This window comes from Chenopodium album, chromosome 18 (assembly GCF_948465745.1).
Source record: "Chenopodium album chromosome 18, dcCheAlbu1.1, whole genome shotgun sequence".
In the NCBI taxonomy this organism is placed as follows: domain Eukaryota; kingdom Viridiplantae; phylum Streptophyta; class Magnoliopsida; order Caryophyllales; family Amaranthaceae; genus Chenopodium; species Chenopodium album.
In genome coordinates, this window is record NC_137851.1 from 40,799,856 (window position 1) to 40,818,517 (window position 18,662).

The following is an 18,662-nucleotide window of genomic DNA, read 5'->3' on the forward strand; positions in this document are numbered from 1 at the left end:
AATAACCACCCTTTAATACACCCTATTTTGAAATAACCAATCATTTATATAATATTATAAATACGACTTTTTTTTTTAATATTATTGATACTCATGTGTTTCACTTTTTCTTTCTAACTATATACATCCTATGTAAATACCGTGCGTTAGCACGAATACATTTTAGTTGCAAAAAATGGGTAGTTTTTCTAAATAGGGTGTATCGAGGGTGGTTATTTACAAAAGTCCTAATCTCTATATTAACATAGTGAATTTTTTAATGAATAAAACGACCTAATGTCTCTAATGTTATCGATTTATCTGTGTAAAAAAAAAAATGTTATCGATTTATCGATGTACAATAAATTAATGTAAAACAATTCTATTTAAGAGTTTTTAAAAATAAAAGGAAATGAAGGGAGTACGCATATTAAACATATAGAGTTATGTCTTACTCATCCAATCAAAACATATAAAAAGGGGGAAAGACAACTGTATAAACTATACTCTTAATTGGGATTTGAATGTGTCGGTGCTTCCTTAATCTTCACATTTGGCACCAACCCTCTCTTAGATCTATGCTTTCCATATTTTCGATTACATTTAATTCAACCCATATATAAATACTCCGTATATTTTTTCTTTAATCAAAACACAGCAAAAACACGACATTTCAACAAAACATTGCAACACCCACGATAATATATTAGCATCAAACACCTTATCAAAGAAATATTCATATAGTACTTGTTTTTTCATCAAAAAAATTAAAAATAAAATCAACCCCATTAAATTCTTAAACCTTTTGAACTTGATTTTGAATTTGATAAAAAAAAAATTATTGGATTAAAAATGGGGGAAGGAAAGGGGTCGAAAGGTGGGTGTTGTGGTTGGTTTTTGGTGTTGATAGTTGCGGCAGCCATTGTTGCAGGTTTAGTGGTTGCTTTTAGATCAAAATTTCATCATTCTGATAAACCCGAACCCGTACCCGGCCCACCTGGCGCCATTGTTACTAAATACTCTGATGCCCTCAAGTTAGCTATGCAGTTTTTTGATATTCAAAAATGTAAGTTTGTTTTTAAATTTATTTGATCATATTATTAGTTTGGTGTTATTTATTCAATTGTTTTTTTGACAATGTGATATTATATGTATGTTGATCTTGTAATTTATTATGGGGTTTTAGTTATTTCATTGATGAGTGATTTGATAATGTGAATGGGAGTTACCCATTTGAGTATTTTGTCAATGGAAGTGTTGTTTGTAGAAATTTCATTGTTTTTAAGCAAAGGTTATGTGGTCAAATCAAAGGTTATATAATTTCGATTTGTTGATTTTGGATGATGTTGGATTAAATAAATGTCAAGTTGATGATAATGTAATTGAGATTTATGTTACATTTAATTAATATTGTCCAAGTGATAGAAGGCTAGTTTTTGGATCTAGTTTGAGGAGATTATGGTTACTCATTCTTTGATCTTGCAGCTGGTAAGTTGGAAGATAATAAGATATCATGGAGAGGCGATTCGGCTTTGAAGGATGGGAGTGAGGCAAAATTAGACCTCTCAAAAGGGCTGTATGATGCTGGTGATCACATGAAGTTTGGGTTTCCAATGGCTTTCACTGCCACCGTCTTGTCGTGGGCTATCCTTGAGTATGGGGATCAAATGGCTGCTACAAAACAGCTTCAACCTGCTCAAGAGAACCTAAAGTGGATCACTGACTATCTTGTCAATGCTCATCCTAAAGATAATGTTCTCTATATTCAGGTATATTGAGTTCTTGTCTCATCTATGATGTTGCTAAATTGTTCGAAAAATGTAGTTCTTGCTTTAGATTGTATCGGAGATGGGAAGTATTGCTATGAATTGTTGGCTTGAAATGGTATTAGTTAGTATTTGCTATTTTAATATCCATTTATGCTCTTACAGGTCTTTATCTTATGAATTGTGACTAAGATTGAGTGATTACTTTGTAACTTTTTGTTTATAATTTACTTTAATCAGTCTACTTGAGATTGTTTACATGTGGAAGTCCTGGGGTGCGATGAGTGGCTTCTATATTTAATCTTCAGAAACTTTTTATTAGAATGATAAATATGAAAGCAATTGGTAACGTTTCCATTGATGATTAATTAATGTAGGTTGGTGATCCTGATGTGGATCATAAATGCTGGGAGAGGCCTGAAGATATGACTGAGAAAAGGCCTCTTACACAAGTGAATGTCTCCACTCCAGGAACAGAAGTTGCAGCAGAAACAGCAGCAGCTATGGCAGCAGCATCCCTTGTGTTTAAGTCGAGCGACGCCACCTATTCAAGCACTCTTTTGAAGCACGCTAAGCAACTTTTTGACTTTGCTGACACTCACAGAGGTTCTTACAGTGAAAACATTCCAGAAGTTGCAACTTATTATAATTCTACTGGTTATGGGGATGAGCTCTTGTGGGCTGCAAGCTGGCTCTATCATGCAACCAAAGATAACACTTATTTGGAATACGTGAATGACAATGGTAAAGAATTTGCTGATTTTGGAAGTCCAACCTGGTTTAGTTGGGATAATAAACTTGCAGGAACTCAGGTGAGTCTACTATTTATATTATATCGGGAACTGAATTTTACATGCTTTTCTTTTATGCCCCCTCTGGCTTCCTGCTTATATATACTTGTACAACTGTTGACAAAGTTGCTGTAAGGGATGTCAAATGCTGTATAATCTGTTTTCGTATGAGTTGTATGATATTCCATTAGAGTGAGTAGATGTATTGCTGCATTGTTTTAACCTATCATATACAACGTTTTGTCAAAAATAATTACTTTGTCCTTTGTAATAATTGTATAACTCCCACCTTATTCCAAGGGATATATGTCTGAGGACATCTCCAAATCGTTTACGTGACTATTCATACGATTGGAGGGACTGGTTCACAATAGTTTGCCAGCATAGTTGACTAGATTGTTGTATTATTCAATGTGATGAACTAGTTCATGGTTGTTCTCTAACATGTCTTTTACTTGTTAAATAACACCCTTTGGTTTAATCTAAATATATTTATTGCCGAAAAATTGCAGAGCGATTCTAGCTTTAGTTTCACTGAAGAAGGAAGCTAAATGGTTATTTAATCACATGATTTGTTGTGGTGGACCTTGTAAATGATCGATAATTGCCATATATTTTCAAAGGATTCCAGTATTTAAATCAATCAACTATTACTGTCTTTGATGTGAGGGGCTTTCAACCTTATAAAACTGCTGCGTAACACAGTAATGAGAAAAGTGTTTTGGTCATTTTTGAATTTTCAGTTGCAACACATAATGGATTTAAACAAACTCTAATCAGCCTTACCCCATAAAGGGCTGACAGCCTTTTTGATGTTCTGCAGGTACTACTCTCTAGGGTCAATCTTTTTGCTTCAAAGGATGTCTCAAGTTCTGCAAACTCTGGCCTTCTGAAGTATAGGCAAACAGCTGAGGCTGTTATGTGTGGTCTTTTACCAAAATCTCCAACTGCAACGTCTAGCAGAACAGACAGTAAGTCACTTGATGTGTTTTCATCCATATGCTCGCTTTCATCCCCTCCATAACCCAAAAACAAAAGTAGAGAAACACAACTCATTTTTGCTCATTGTTATGGAGTATGTCTTTGTTACTTAGATAACTTTCATGATTTACGGAGAAAATGAACCTTTTTTGGTTGAAAACAGGTAGCTAATCTTGTGAATATGATCTGGTTTTCATGATATTTGAACTGTATAAGGTGTCTACCGCTTGTTACATATAAATTTGACCTTGAAAATCTGAGAAAGGTGAAGACAATAGGGAATTGATGATCATAATAGTTTTGGATGGTGCAAAATCTTCTAGCTAATTATTGCCTTTTATTCCTCTCAATTTAGGTGTCTGTTATGTGTGTCATTAGATGCTGAATGACTCAATCCTGCTGTCTTCATTTCTATTGATTATCTTAGATGTGTCCTACAACCCATAGTCCCATGTTAAATAAGTATCTCCAACATAAAAATTAGAAAGTGAAGTAGCTAATATAGTCTAATGGCTAATGGTTGTGTACTTGGGTTCATCTATGAAGAAAACTCTGGTTCTCTACACTAGATCTCATTTATGTTGTACTGTTGTTACATGCTTGCAAATGTGTAGTCAGTTTAGAAATACCAGCTAGTTCTCTAATTCAATACTTACGTTTTCTTTTGTACTGTTAATCCAGGTGGTCTTATATGGGTCAGTGAGTGGAATGCACTTCAGCATCCTATCGCAGCTGCTTTTTTGGCTGTTATCTACAGTGACTACATGCTTTCTTCAAGAACAGCAAGGATGTCTTGCAGTGGACATTCGTACAAGCCATCTGATCTTCGGAAGTTTGCCCTTTCACAGGTGTGTTTTCTTGTCTGCTAATTCTATAGACATGAGAGAAATCCTGTATCTTTTGGACTGTTAACCTTTTCTTGTTTTTTTAGGCTGATTATGTTTTAGGAGACAATCCTATGAAAATGAGTTTTCTTGTGGGTTATGGGGACAAATACCCACAATTTGTGCACCATAGAGGTGCCTCAATCCCAGCAAATGCAAAAACTGGGTGTGAAGATGGATTCCAGTGGCTCAACTCTACTAAACCCAATCCAAATGTTGCTGTTGGAGCACTTGTTGGAGGGCCCTTTTTAAACGAAACGTTCATTGATGATCGGAATAATTCGATGCAAACTGAACCTAGCACATATAACAGTGCCCTTGTTGTCGGCCTCTTATCGGGTTTGGTCACCACTTCTTCAGTAGTTCCATCTTTTACATGAATGCTATTATGCTAATGCCATAACTACAAACTACGTCTTTGTATTTATAGGTGTATTTTTGTTGTCCATATTAGTTATATCTACGTGGGTGACATTGATGTCGCTCTTGTAATCAGATTACAATGATACGATGTATCATCATAGTAATGTAGACTTATGTAGTAGAGTGCTAGAGTTCAGATCACAACTTCCTCATGTGTCATGTCTCTCTGTATTTGCTGTAATTTTTTTTTTCTTTATTCTTTTTCGTCGTCTCTGACTTGCCTGAGCTAGGGGCACTGCAAAGGTGATGACTGAAGAGTGGAACTTGTTAAGCTTGTTATTGTTGTGCGATATGAACATGAGCAAGGGTGCAACAAGGCTATTGTAGATTTGTTTTTGACATTAGGTTTATGGTTGTGTATCAAGATTCAAGAAATAACAAGTGCTTGATTTTTATGATCTATTTACATGAAAAAACCTTGAATATTCCTCAAGTAAGGCATTATCGTTGTCCACAAATTAGTTTCTCTTTTGACCCAAAAATAGTTTCCAAAATTAGTTACGTTTTCTACTACTCCCTCTGTTTGTGCTTGTTTTATATTTTTTTAAAAAAAATTATTTCAGTATGCTATTTTAATTATTTTTTTCCTCTCCCTTCATGGGTCTTATGTATGCCGTTATTATTTTTTTTTTTTTTATTATGCCTATCACATTTCAATATATCATTTATATCTTTATTGTTTACTAAAAAAAAAAAATTAAATTATGAAACTAGGCATTGTAACAATACTATGTTATTTTACATAATAACATCTTTTTTCATTTTCAAATAATAAAAAATTAAGTCGACACGATCACTTATTGCCTCGAACTTGATCAAACCCAAATTGACCCGACGTGTTCAAGTCTATTAATGGTGAAGGATGTTGATGACATGTTATTTTTAGACTACATCCCAACTTTTCATGATAAACCATATACTCTCTCCGTCCTATAATATACTCTCTCTGTCTCATAATATAGTTCTTGTTTGTGTTTTTTCACGATATTTAAGAAATAGGAGGAAAAAATAGACGAAATACATTAAAGTGAAAAGTACAATTATAGATAAAAGTTAGAGAGAGAAAGTGGAGAAAAGTACATGGCATGTGCAAAATTTAAGGGTAATTGTAACACCCCCAAATCTCCCTCTACGGAAATACCAGTATAATACGTAAAATTATACCGTAGAGATAGACTTAGGAGTATTATTACTGCGTGATTACGCTAGGCTACTCAAAATACTTAACTCCATAACAAAACTTGTAGCGGAAAACTCAACTTTCTTTTATTAATACTTATAAAATAGTAACATTTTATGAGTACTCAAAATAAAGATAAAACCAACATTCCTAAACTAGATGAAGTAAATCCCGAGACTCTCATATGCTCATTCATGACTTCACCTGAAATTAGTCAACACTACTTACCATTAAGGTAAATAGGGCGAACTAAAACAAATAGAAATATGGATTAACAAAATATGCTAAGTACGATAAGTGCAAGATAATGTAAACTCAATTTATTTGTAAACATGCTTTTCAGACCAATTCCAATAATTCCAAAACTCATGATTTAAAACCACTTCTCAATATACTCAAATATAATTCTAATAACTAAATAATTTTTAATAATCTAATATATATAATTAAAGTAGGCATTTTTCGGGAGCATTTGGCGCTCCACATAAGAAAAGGTATTATTTTGTTCAATGAAAAATTAGATAAATAATTTATTTTAGAATTAAAAAATTTACTCACCACCTAAGCAAAAGTGACGAATAAGATTTAAGAATTTTAACACATAGGTAAAAACAATGAATAGAGAATAATTAAAATTTAAATTATTTTTAAAAACCAATAATTATCTTCTCTAAATAAATAAATAAAAACTAAGTAATAATTATCTTTTTTACATTTATGGATGCAAATTTTTAATCGCAAATATCTTTAGTCTCTCCCTAGAAAATATTGTAAAAGTTTGATTTTAATAATGTACTCATCGAGACGAATAAAACTAAATCTCATATGACTAATTTCCCATAATATTTTATAGTTAAACGATTATAAATGAGACTAACATTTTAAACAAAACGAGTGTATTAAATAAACGCATAGGCAAAAGACTTATTTTGATCAATAAAAAAACAAGATTTGTCATTTCTTTTTTGAATTAAAAATTTAAATTGTCACATAAGCAAAATTAATGAATAAGGTTTGGGATTTTAAATTCAAGCGTCACATAAAATAAATAAAACAACAAAAGATAACTTTAGTGTTAAAAATTTATCTTATGATATTAGGAATTTTATCCATATATTTAATGAATGATCTTCATAAATATACACAATTTTAAATTAAATAAAATGATTACTAGAACCTTGCATCGCACGGACTTACATCTAGTAGTGATTATTTAAATCAATTCTTTTTAAAAGCCCAATTTCCTCTCTAAGTGTGCACACACCCCAAGCTAGTCTCCTACTATTTCAAGGCTATTCTTGAGGAAAGACTACGTCATACAAGTCCATAGTCCTCAATGAATCCGCATGTGAGATTAATATAATAATCATGCTTGTAAAGCTTTTAAATAAATAATTCAATGAATACTCATAAAATTTCTCTCTGAATAAAATCAACCTTTATAATAGGTTAACTCAAAACTCATTTTATTTAATTCAACATGCTTTTAAAATCAACCTTTTAATAAATACTAAATCTCATATTAGTAACTTCTCAAAATCAATAATTCTTCCTTTGAAAAACCTTTTATTTAATTCAACAAACTTTTCAAATCAATTTCTTTAATTAAACCATTCAAAATATGATATGAAAATCAAACCTTCATTAAAACAAATATTAAAATCAATACCTCCAAACATACTTTATTTAAAAAATCATAATTCAAATCAATTTAATTCAATCACCAATAAAATCATATAAAACATGTTATTCAAACCAATCACTTTCAAAGGTATTTAGCAATCTAAACGTACCTTGAATCCAAATATTAATCAACACTTCGCACTTTCAAAAAAACAATCACGAATACACCTTGTAATTAACATAACCATAAGGTTATCACAACATCTTTAGACATAAAATCCAAATCTAATGTGCATAGACTATAAAACTCTTTTTAAAATAATAATTTAATATAAAATTATAATTTTGAAATAGATATTTATATTGTAGAAAACTAACCATGAAGAAAATAAAGAAAAAAGGATTAAGGAGAATTGAATTTGCGTTGGAAAGAATAGGCAGAATTTGCAGAGGTCATAACTCCTTCAATATAAGTTCGAATTGGGTGAGTTTTGAGCCTAAACTCAAGGATTTTTCGAGAGGAACAATCTTCTGTGAAACATTAAAACCCCAAAAACTCACCAGAAGTGCCCAAAAATTGGTTTCAAAGGTATACAGGCTGATTATGTATGAAAAGAATAGAAAGAAAAGTATGAAAAGGTTTAGGGAAAAGAAGAATACGAGAGAAGAAGATAATTGAATTTTTGGTGTGAAGAATATGAGAGGTATGAGAGGGTATTTATTGGCTCATGAATGAAAGAATTATGATAGGAAGAGTTATAGTAAATTTAGTTTAAGGAATTACTTGGAAAAGAGAGTTTAAGAATTAAGGAAGGTTTAGTTTATGGTGATTAAGCAATTAAGAAATAAGGTAAGTATGTAGTCATGAAATATTAAATGGTAAATGGCTTTGCTTGTAACACCTCCAAATCTCCCTCTACGGAAATACCAGTATAATACATATAATTATACCGTAGAGATAGATTTAGGAGTGTTACCGCCGCGTGATTACGCAAGGCTACTCAAAATACTTAACTCAATAACAAAACTTGCAACGGAAACTCAACTTTCTTTTATTAATACTTATAAAAATAGTAACATTGTTATGAGTACTCAAATAAAGACAAGACTAACATTCCTAAACTAGGTGAAGCAAATCCCTGGACTCCTATATGCTCATTCATGACTCCATCTGAAAATAATCAACACTGCTTACTAGTACTGTAAACAAGGCGAAGCAAAACAAATAAGGAATACAGATTAGCAAAATATGCTAAGTACGATAAGTGCAAGATAATGTAAACTCAATTTATTTGCAAACATGCTTTAAAAATCAATTCCAATAATTTCAAAACTCATTATTCTAAAACTGATTCCAATGATTCAATATTCAAAATAATAGTTAATAAAACCAATTCCTTTATTAAGAACCAATTTCTTTTAATCCAATTCCTCACCCAAGTGTGCACACCCCCCAAGCTAGTCTCCTTATATTACAAGGCTATTATTGAGGAAAGACCCGGTCATACAAAGTCCAAGACCTTATCAATAAACCAAATCCGCATAGTGGGATTACCAACATGCTTATAAAGCGTTAATAATAATAATAATAATTCAATGGTTCAATAAATCCTTTTAATATCCAATAGTTCCAATATAATTCAAAATCCTTTTTATTAATTCCACATGCTTTCAAAATCAAACCTTGTAAATAAATATTTGAGAATAAAATCTCATGTTAATAACTTTTCCAAAATCAATAACTCTTCCTTGAAAAACCTTTTATTTAATTCAACAAACCTTTTAAAATCAAATCCTTTATTTAAACATGATAAGTAATCCAAACCATTTAAAACATGATTTAAAAATCAATCATTCAAAATACTTTTATTAAAATCAATACCTTCACACATGATTTATTTCAAAATCATAATTCAAAACAATTTAATTCAATCACTAATCAAATCATGTAAAACATGTTATTCAAACTAATCACTTTCAAAGGTATCTAGCCACCTAAACGTACCTTGATGCTTGCTAGAAAAACCACACAAAAAGAACCTCAAGAACCTTGATTCCGAATATCAATCAACACTTCGCACTTTCAAAGTTCAATCACGAATACACCTGGCAAATAACATAACCATAAGGTTATCACAACATAAACTCAAATCTGATGTGCATGGGCTATAAAACTCTTTTAAAATAATACTTTAATATAAAATTATAGCTTTGAAATAGGTATTTGTATTTTAGAAAACTAACCATGAAGAAGATAAAGGAATAGGATTAAAGAGAATTGAATTTTCGTAGGAAAGAATAGACAGAACTTGCAGAGGTCATAACTCCTTCAATATCACTCTGAATTGGTGATTCTTAAGCCTAACCTCATGGATTTTTCGAGAGGAACAATCTTTTGTGAAACATCTATACCCCAAAAACTGACCAGAAGTGCCCGAAAACTGGCTTCAAAGGTATACGGGATAATATTTGTATGAAAAGAGGAGAAGAAAAGTATGAAAAGGTTTAGGGAAAAGAAGAAGAAGAAAGAAGAAGAGAATTAGGTTTTTGGTGTGAAGAATATGAGAGGTATGAAGGGGTATTTATAGGCTACTTCATGCAAGAATTATGGCAAGAGAATGTGGGAAGAATTATGGCAAGTAGGGTTTAAGGGATTACTTGGAGAAGTGAGTAAAAGAATTAAGGAAAGTTTGGATATTAAGGTGATTGTGTATACTTGAATATGGAAGGTATGTATGTCATGAAAAATAATAAGGAAATTAGAATTACTTGGGGAATAATTAAGAAGAATGAATGATTGATAAGAAAATATGATGATTAGATATTAAAAAGATGGAGAATTAGAATTAAGGAAAATAAGAGATTTTGGGAGATAATTAAAAATATAATTTACCAAAATAAGTCACCCAAAAATCCATCATGGTGGCTTTAGATATTTAGGGAATTAATTTGATAGTTTTAAGGAATTAAAAATAATTATGTAAATAATATTTATTGTATAAAATAATTAATTAATAAAATTCCAATTATTCACTAAATAAAATAACTAAGAAAAATCAGATTTTCTACACATAGAAAATCCGAAAATCATAGTTAATAATTTAGGAATTTTCGGCCCTTTTAAATAAATAATAAAATATAATTTTGTTTAATTAAAATATCCGAAATATATATAAATAATCCGGTTTTTAAAATAAAATAAATGGATGATAAATCTTATCTAAAATCAAAAAATAATAATTAAGTTTTAAAATACTTTAGGCGCCGAAATTCAAATATTATTTTGGCTCCAAAATTCAAATAGTAAAATAAATTACTAAAATACCCTTTTTAAGAGAATACTAATTAGAAAATAAGTTTCAAAAATACGGGGTATTACATTGCTTGGGGAATAATCAAAAAAGGGTTAAGGTAAATAAATAAGATGATCACTTTGTCAGATGAAAAATAGGAATTCAGGAAATAAGGAAATTTAAGGAAAATAGTTTTAATACAAAATTGCAAAAATAATTAACCTAAAATTATCATGAAGTGGCCGAAAATATTGAGCCTTCCTAAGCTCATATTTTCGGACCTCATAGCTAGATTTTAGGAAATATCTTGCTAGATTTTAAGAAAAAAAATGAATACGTAAATAATATATTTTGTACAAAATAATTAATTAGAAAAATACCAACTAATCACTTATTAATTTAACTAAGAAAATCAGATTTTATTCACTAACAAAATTCGAAAATCCTAGCTAATTAACTTAGGAAAATTCTGCCATTTTAAATAGATAGAAAAATATAATTTTTTCGTAATTAAAATATTCGAAATATATATATAACCCGATTTTTTAAATAAAATAAATGTATAATAAATTTTATCCAAAATCCAAAGTAATAATTCTGTTTTGAAAATGTTGTTGGTGCCAAAATTCGAATATCATCTTGGCTCCAAAATTCAAATAGTAAAATAAATTACTTAAAATACCCTTTTTAGAAAATACTAATTAATTAGAAAATACATTCAAAATACGGGGTATTATAGTAATATAAGAAGTAGAATGAATAAAGTTAAAAAGTGAGGGTATCATGTGTAATACCTCGTATTTTATACGTATTTTATTTAAAATAAGTATTTTGTGGGGTATTTAAATAATTTGAAATGAATTATTTATGATATTTTAATTATTTATTTTAAACAAGTTTGGAAATATTTTATAAAAGGAAAGTTTTATTTAATTAATTATTTTATTAAGTTGGAATTTAATTTAAGAAAGTTTTATTTTAGTAAACTTTAATTAGGAAAGGAATTAGGAAAGAGTAAAAAGGAAAATTTTAGGTAAGAAGGGTTTCTAGAGAAAGGGGTATAAATATTCAACACTTGGGCAAATTAAACTTTGCCCAGAGTGAAGAAAACCCAAGGTAAACTTTCTCTCCCTTCTCCTTTATTTTTTTTCTCTCTTTTTCCCCTTCCCCTTTTTCGGATCACCACCGCCGGCCACCACCACCACCAGCCAGCAGCGGCGCCGGCCTGCTGTTCGGCCACCCCTATTCTCGAAAAAAAAAATTCACCTTTTGTTTTTATTTTTGTTTAAATCTTAGATCTAATCATAAATTATGGATTTTGTGTTAATTTTATGATGATTGATATTAAGTATGGTGCAAATTAATTTTCAGATTTTAATTCTAATTAAAAAGCCCCAATTTTGAAACCCTAGATTCATAAATAATTGATTATTGAAGGATTATGATTTAGGGTGGTTTAAACCTTTAATTTAAGGGTTTTAAAGCATAATTACAGCAAGTTTTTATTAATGTATATTGCTGGAATTTTTGGTAGTATGCTAAAAATCAAGTTTTTTTGAAAGGATTTTAATTACCCATTAATTGGGATTAAAGTATGAGGTTTTAACTAAAATTTCAGCTTATTTTAATTAAATTACGAGTGCTTTAATAAGAGTATATATTTCTGGAAATTTGTGTAGTGTGGATTTTAATGCCATATTATGATTTTAATTTGTAGGAGACTTTGAAGTGAGTGATTTCTATTAGTCGTGGCGATATTAAGATCGTATTCAAGGTACGTTCGCGTACTTAGCATTGCATATTTTTGATGATGTAGTAGCATGCTTGATGTGATTAATTAATTCCAAATAGTATCATTATGATTGGAAATTGTGATTTGATTGTTATTGGTGATTGAATTATGAAGCATGATTTATTGGTGATGGATTATTGATTGGAAAATAATAGTTAGGCATGTTGAATATGAACTACACTTTTATTTATGGCATAATAGAAAGCATGTTTAATTAAACTAAATGTTTAATTTGGGTTGGAATATTAAAATGAAATTTTATTATGGTTCATATAATTTTTATTGATGTTATAAGCATGAGAAAGGAGCTATGTAAGTGTCTATGTACACGAGGAATAAATTGTATGTTGGTGCCTTAGTACACTTAAGATGTTTTTAACACCGAGGGATAGGATTTTTGGCGCATTAAGCATTTAAGGTGTCTTTGACACCGAGGTAGATTTAAAAAGGGTTCAACATTAAATATTATGTGATCACTAATTATTCAATAATTAAATTGGAATTTTTAATTGTTTGAATAATTACTAGGATTGCATGATTATGGTTTAAGAGTCATCACCAAGTTTAATAATATGTAAATAACGTAAAGTGAAAGAGATTACGCACCAAAATTCTTGGAACGTATATACCTTGAGTATGAACATATGGGGGGAGTTATGGGGTTTTATATTTAACCATAACTTCTACTGGGAGTACAGGTGTAGGGAATATTTCAAGTCATCCCACACTTGAACCCCTCTGTAATCATACACTTAAGTATGGTGGCGTCCAAAGGGAAGGAAGCTAGAGCAAAAGAGTCGCCAACAAGTTTTAGGAACTTGTAAACCGTTCACAAGGTGAAGATTACACCCCTTAACGATCCATGAGATCGTCAACTCCAAAAGGTCTTGAACCAAATGGGGTTCGGGGATGAAGGTACAAATCCAACCTAAAAGAGATTGAACCTGCCCTAAAAATAGGCCTCAACTTCATTCTTCTCGTATTCATGTGCGCTTTTTGACTAACATGCAAACAATAGATTAACCCTAAACCTGTTTATCTATGTTGGTTGAATTTTAATGCACAAGCAAAACTATTATTGGCGATCACTTGAATTATAATCATATTAGCCTAAACAAGATTATTAATTATCTTATTAAGCGTGATTACAAGTACAAATTCCCTTTAATCCTGCAAGAGAGGGCGTGATCAAGCAATAACAATAATATATATCAAGCAACATAATAACAATCATCGTAATTATAATCATGTTAATAATAAAGCATAATAATAGCAAGATCCTAGGCATGATACTAACAAGATTAATAACAAACCCTAGCATGTCACTAAACAATAAAGATCAAAGCTTTAAACCTAACATGGTACTAACATGATATTAGAAAAGAGTAAAAGGCACCCTAAACATGATACTAGGAAGCAACAGAAACATCCTAACATGATACTAGGAATTAAACAAATTTAAACATGCTTTCTACAAGAATAGAGCAATAAGATTACATACTTTGATGCCTCGTATCTCTTTCTAATAACAAAATACACGCGTTAGTAAATTCAAGGAAAATATAAAATCAAACAATTAAATTAAATAATTGAAATAGAGATTTGGGACCAAACCCTCAGAAATTATAAACTTTCACGTCTAGGGCGAAGGCAACTTCGAACTTGGCTAGGTGTTTCTAGATCTCGTGAATGCGGAATTTTGTTTGAGGGAAGGTTTAGAAAAAGAATAGAGAAAAGGAAAGCTTCTAGCTTTAGAGAGAGAAAGAGAGCGATGATTGTTGTAGATGATGATTGTGAATGATTAAAAACGGAGGTTTAGGACCCTATTTATAAGAAAACAGTCCGGAGATAGGTAGATTTTTATAAGGAATAAAACTCCACGCCGTCGCTGCAAAACCGACCTTGTCGCTAGGCGACAGGGTATGTCGCGTGGCGACAAGGCTTGTCGCGTGGCGACAGGCCTGTCGTTTGGCGACAGCCTGGATTCCTACGTGCTTTCAAACACGGAGTCCACTTATCAATCAAAATCGATTTGTAAAGTCCGTATGAAAACTGAAATCGTATTTTTCATAAAATAATATTTTATTCCAAATAAAACTTATCAAAATATAATTATTACTTCTAATCTTATTAGGATTAAAGAGAACCTTCTAGAGAATTCTAGAAGACTACAATTAATTCTAATAACTTTAGGAATAATAATTAACATTGGGCCCTCCCCTAGATCATTGGGCCGCATGTAAAGATCAAACCGGGCCCAATTTAGTATTTTGGCCACAACTTCCTCATTATTCATCGGAATTGGGCTTATAATATATCGTTGGAAAACTCTTTTCAAACCCCATCCAACTACGCTATTATTGGACCCTTGTCGTGGACCAAACTAAACTGGATTGGCTGTATTCATAAAATAGAGTTGTTTTCGAAAACAGAAAGAAAGAATTTAATAAAAACCAACCGCAACACTTGACCTTTCACACTTTCACCTCGTTCGATAATCATTCGACATGAAAGGTATTCATCACTGGGTTTGGTTTTGGGGAGATACATTTGGGTGTCTACAACAGGACGCTGTATTTTTCTTTTTTATTATGCGCAGGAATTCCGCCACCTTTGAGTGGTTCTTTTATACTGGCACGGTTAGCTCCCGTGTTAGTACCCCTTTATTGGGGCAGGTTAGGGGGGAACCCCGTTCGATGCGTAATCAAAACTAAATAAATTATTTAGTTACTTAGTTGAGAAGCTTTGATGTATGTTGTGTTCTTGAAAACAGGTGCAACAAGGTAAGTTGTGTGTTGATAGGTAAAAGCGTGTTAGTGTGTTTAACTACGCTTATGTACTCAGCTTTGCTGATTGTGTGTTTGTGTGTTTGTTGACCTTGTCTTTAACTTGGCCCTATGATGACCCATTTTTAATGGAGAGTAGTGGAAACAAGTAGAGAGAAGCTTTTCAGGTGATGAAGCATATTCATGATAGGCATGAGTGAAGAGCGAATCATGCTAGTTTCCATAAGTTTATGATGTGTTATTGCTTTAATTATATTATGACATTATTGTTGCGATACTAACGTAAAGGTTTTGAAATTGATTTGGTTTTGTTAAGGGTCTACGATGGTTCCAAGTTGTAGGTTTGACTTTGTTTTACTTTGGTTGACTTTACTTTTATTGGTTAACTTTTTAAGTTGAGTCGTTTTAAATATTTTAAAGGAGAGTCTTCCGTTGTGTGTCTTTGATAGTTGCCTTAGCCGTTTTCACGATTGCGGTAATGTCTTAGATTTTCCTATTTAGAGTTTTAAACAGGGCAAAACAGGTATTTTAAAAGAAAGGAATTTCTAGGGTGTTACATAATGATCTTTATATATTATCTAAAAATAGAAATAGGAATAATATTTTGGCTCTCCAAAATAGGAAAGCATGAACTATATTATGGGACGGAGGGAGTAGTTCCTATTGTGTTTTTTTCACAGTATTTAAGAAATGGGAGGAGAAGTGGAAGTACATTAAAAGTGGAAAAAAGCTAGACAAAAGTACAAGACAAGTGGATAATTTAAGGGGAAAAAAAGTGAAAAGTACAATTATAGACAAAAGTTAAAGAGAGAAAGTGAAAAAAAGTACTCCCTCCATTTCATAATGTTAGTCCCATATACTATTTTGGGCGTTTCAAAATGATCTACCCATATTGAATCTATTCCTTTTTTATTTTATTTTATTTTATTTTATTTTCCTAATCTACCCTTATTATTCCATTAAAATTACCAAATTTATCCTAGGATACTATTTAGATTATTTATGATTAATTCAACTTCACTAAATAAATTCTTTCCCAATACACTTTGATTTTAACGTCCCTATTTTTTCCTCTTTTCTCTTTCTTCAACCTTTCACCATGTCTCAATTTTTTTGAAGAACCTTAGCTTTCTCTCTCCTCTGAAATTAGGTTTTGTTTTTACAATTTCGATTTCAAATCTTCCTCTTTGCACCTTTTGTGTTTGAATTGGCCGAATTACTCCGTAGCAACATCATTTTGTGATCGAAATCTGCGAATTACGGTAATTTGATTATCGTGTCTTTTTGTTCGAATTATTATGCGATTTACGGTACTTATACCATTAATGCTTCATAATTTGAATTATCATGCGATTTACAATCCTTGTACCACTATTGCTTCATAATTTGAATTATCTAATCTTTTTGTTCAATTTGTAACAATTAAAATTGTGCTTAGTACTATTGTAATTCGATTACCATTAGTGCTTCATAGTTTGGTTTGTTTTTGTTTTTTTTTGTTTGTTAATTTCGCTGATTCATTTTGATTATTTTTTGGTTAATTTCGCTTGTTCAAAGTTTTTTTTTTTTTGTTAATTTTGCCGATTCATTTTTTTTTTATTTTTTGGTTAATTTCGCTTGTTCAAAGTTTTTTTGTTATTAATTTTGTTGTTAATTTCGCTTATTCGATTACTAAGTGACTCTGAATGTTCCATGTCCCCTATTCATGGTTATGCTAGTGATTCAACGGAATCGAAGAGCTAAGATTATTCTACATTACTTCTAATAAACAATGGAGTAGTATTATTGCTCCCTTCTTTAATTCAACCAATTTAAACTACTTAGCTTTTTTTTTAATTAGAAGCAACTACTTGTCCTACTTAACTACTTCAAACATATGCAAAAACTCCGTGCAATTCAACATGCAATTATTAACTAGTTTATACCATTAGAAGGCCCTTCTCCATGAGGTATAGCCACTTCCCAATCTTCATCAAAAAAATGATTATCTTTTTGCATTACTTGATCTTGTGAGTTTTCTTCATTTCCAGTCCCCTCATTGTCTGATTCCACATTATCATCATCATATGCCGCATTCACTATGTCCCAGCGCTCCTTTACTGCCCACTGTGGTGCTGTAACTTGCCTGTCTAAAAGTCCTTGACTTTCCAGCTTTTGTTTGTTGTTATGAGGCAAAATAAAGTCATTCGAGCCCTTGTGTTTGAGTATCTCATTCATCACATATTGAAGTGTGATCCATACATTTTCTAATGTTTTTGCATCTAATTCATCAAATGCTTCTCAACTGCTGCAATCATTTCATCAACATCCTTTGGCATTTTCTTGTGCATAAGGGATTGAATGCTTCTAAAAAATCCGAGGTCTAATATGTTTAGATATGGACTATTTGGAGGTTGTTGTATGAGAATAAATGTGAAGCCATCTTGCTGATAAACCTTTTGCCATTCTGGATCATCTTGTGTTATGTGTGTTCTTGCATTATCTTGTTGGATTTGAATTACCTTAGGAGCACCTTCAGGCCACTTAGCTTTGATTGCTGGAACGACTTTATTTATGAGTACATCCCTTGTCACTTTTTTGTTGACTGATTCAATAATTTTAGTGACCAATGTCCCCTTTTTTTTTGTATTTTGAGTTTCTTTTCGCTGCTTCAATGGTTACAAAAGGAAAGATTCCTATTTTTCCATCCCAACATAGTTCCTCTGCTGAATTATAATGTGGCCTTGCTACAACTGCTGTGAACATTACCTTTGGAATGAACTTTGATGATTTTGCTGCCCTGTATTGTCCTTTCTCATTCTTATGAAGATATACCCTTTGTGATTTTCTGGTTAGATAAAACCATTTTTCATCTAAATGAACAAAGTCATGCATAGGAAAATATTTTTCTTTATCTTCCCATGTTTCTCCCATTAAAAGTCTTAAAATCCAAACTAATCGTTCAATTTTGTGTGAATCTTTTAAACCGGGATGCAATGCGTTAGTATGAGGTTTTATGAGTCCCCTTTTGACCATTCTCCAACATGTTGCTGGTGAAATTTGAAGTTTTTCTGCCAAATCTCGTATGCATGTTCTAAAACCCATTGACAAGCTTGTGAGTGATTCTTCATTAAGTTGGATTCTTTTTCTACCACAATTATGATACTTGGTTCTGCATTCATACC

At 31.4% G+C, this 18,662-nt stretch overlaps 1 protein-coding gene across 1 annotated transcript; it reads left to right on the forward strand.

The window, feature by feature from the left end:
* The first annotated feature begins 508 nt into the window (after positions 1-508).
* Positions 509-5,210, forward strand: LOC145590878 (endoglucanase 2-like). Its single transcript, XM_081647269.1, has 6 exons — positions 509-1,045; positions 1,465-1,748; positions 2,123-2,557; positions 3,360-3,507; positions 4,199-4,365; positions 4,449-5,210. The coding sequence occupies exons 1-6, from the start codon at positions 832-834 to the stop codon at positions 4,779-4,781; spliced, it is 1,581 nt and encodes a 526-aa protein (XP_081503395.1). The 5' UTR covers positions 509-831; the 3' UTR covers positions 4,782-5,210.
* The last annotated feature ends 13,452 nt before the right edge of the window (positions 5,211-18,662 follow it).

Excerpts from the sequence above, each read along its gene's own strand:
- LOC145590878 (XM_081647269.1), top strand. The coding sequence starts at position 832 with ATGGGGGAAGGAAAGGGGTCGAAAGGTGGGTGTTGTGGTTGGTTTTTG. Across the intron at positions 1,749-2,122 it reads ATAATGTTCTCTATATTCAG|GTTGGTGATCCTGATGTGGA; the intron begins GTATATTGAGTT and ends TAATTAATGTAG. Across the intron at positions 4,366-4,448 it reads GGAAGTTTGCCCTTTCACAG|GCTGATTATGTTTTAGGAGA; the intron begins GTGTGTTTTCTT and ends TTGTTTTTTTAG.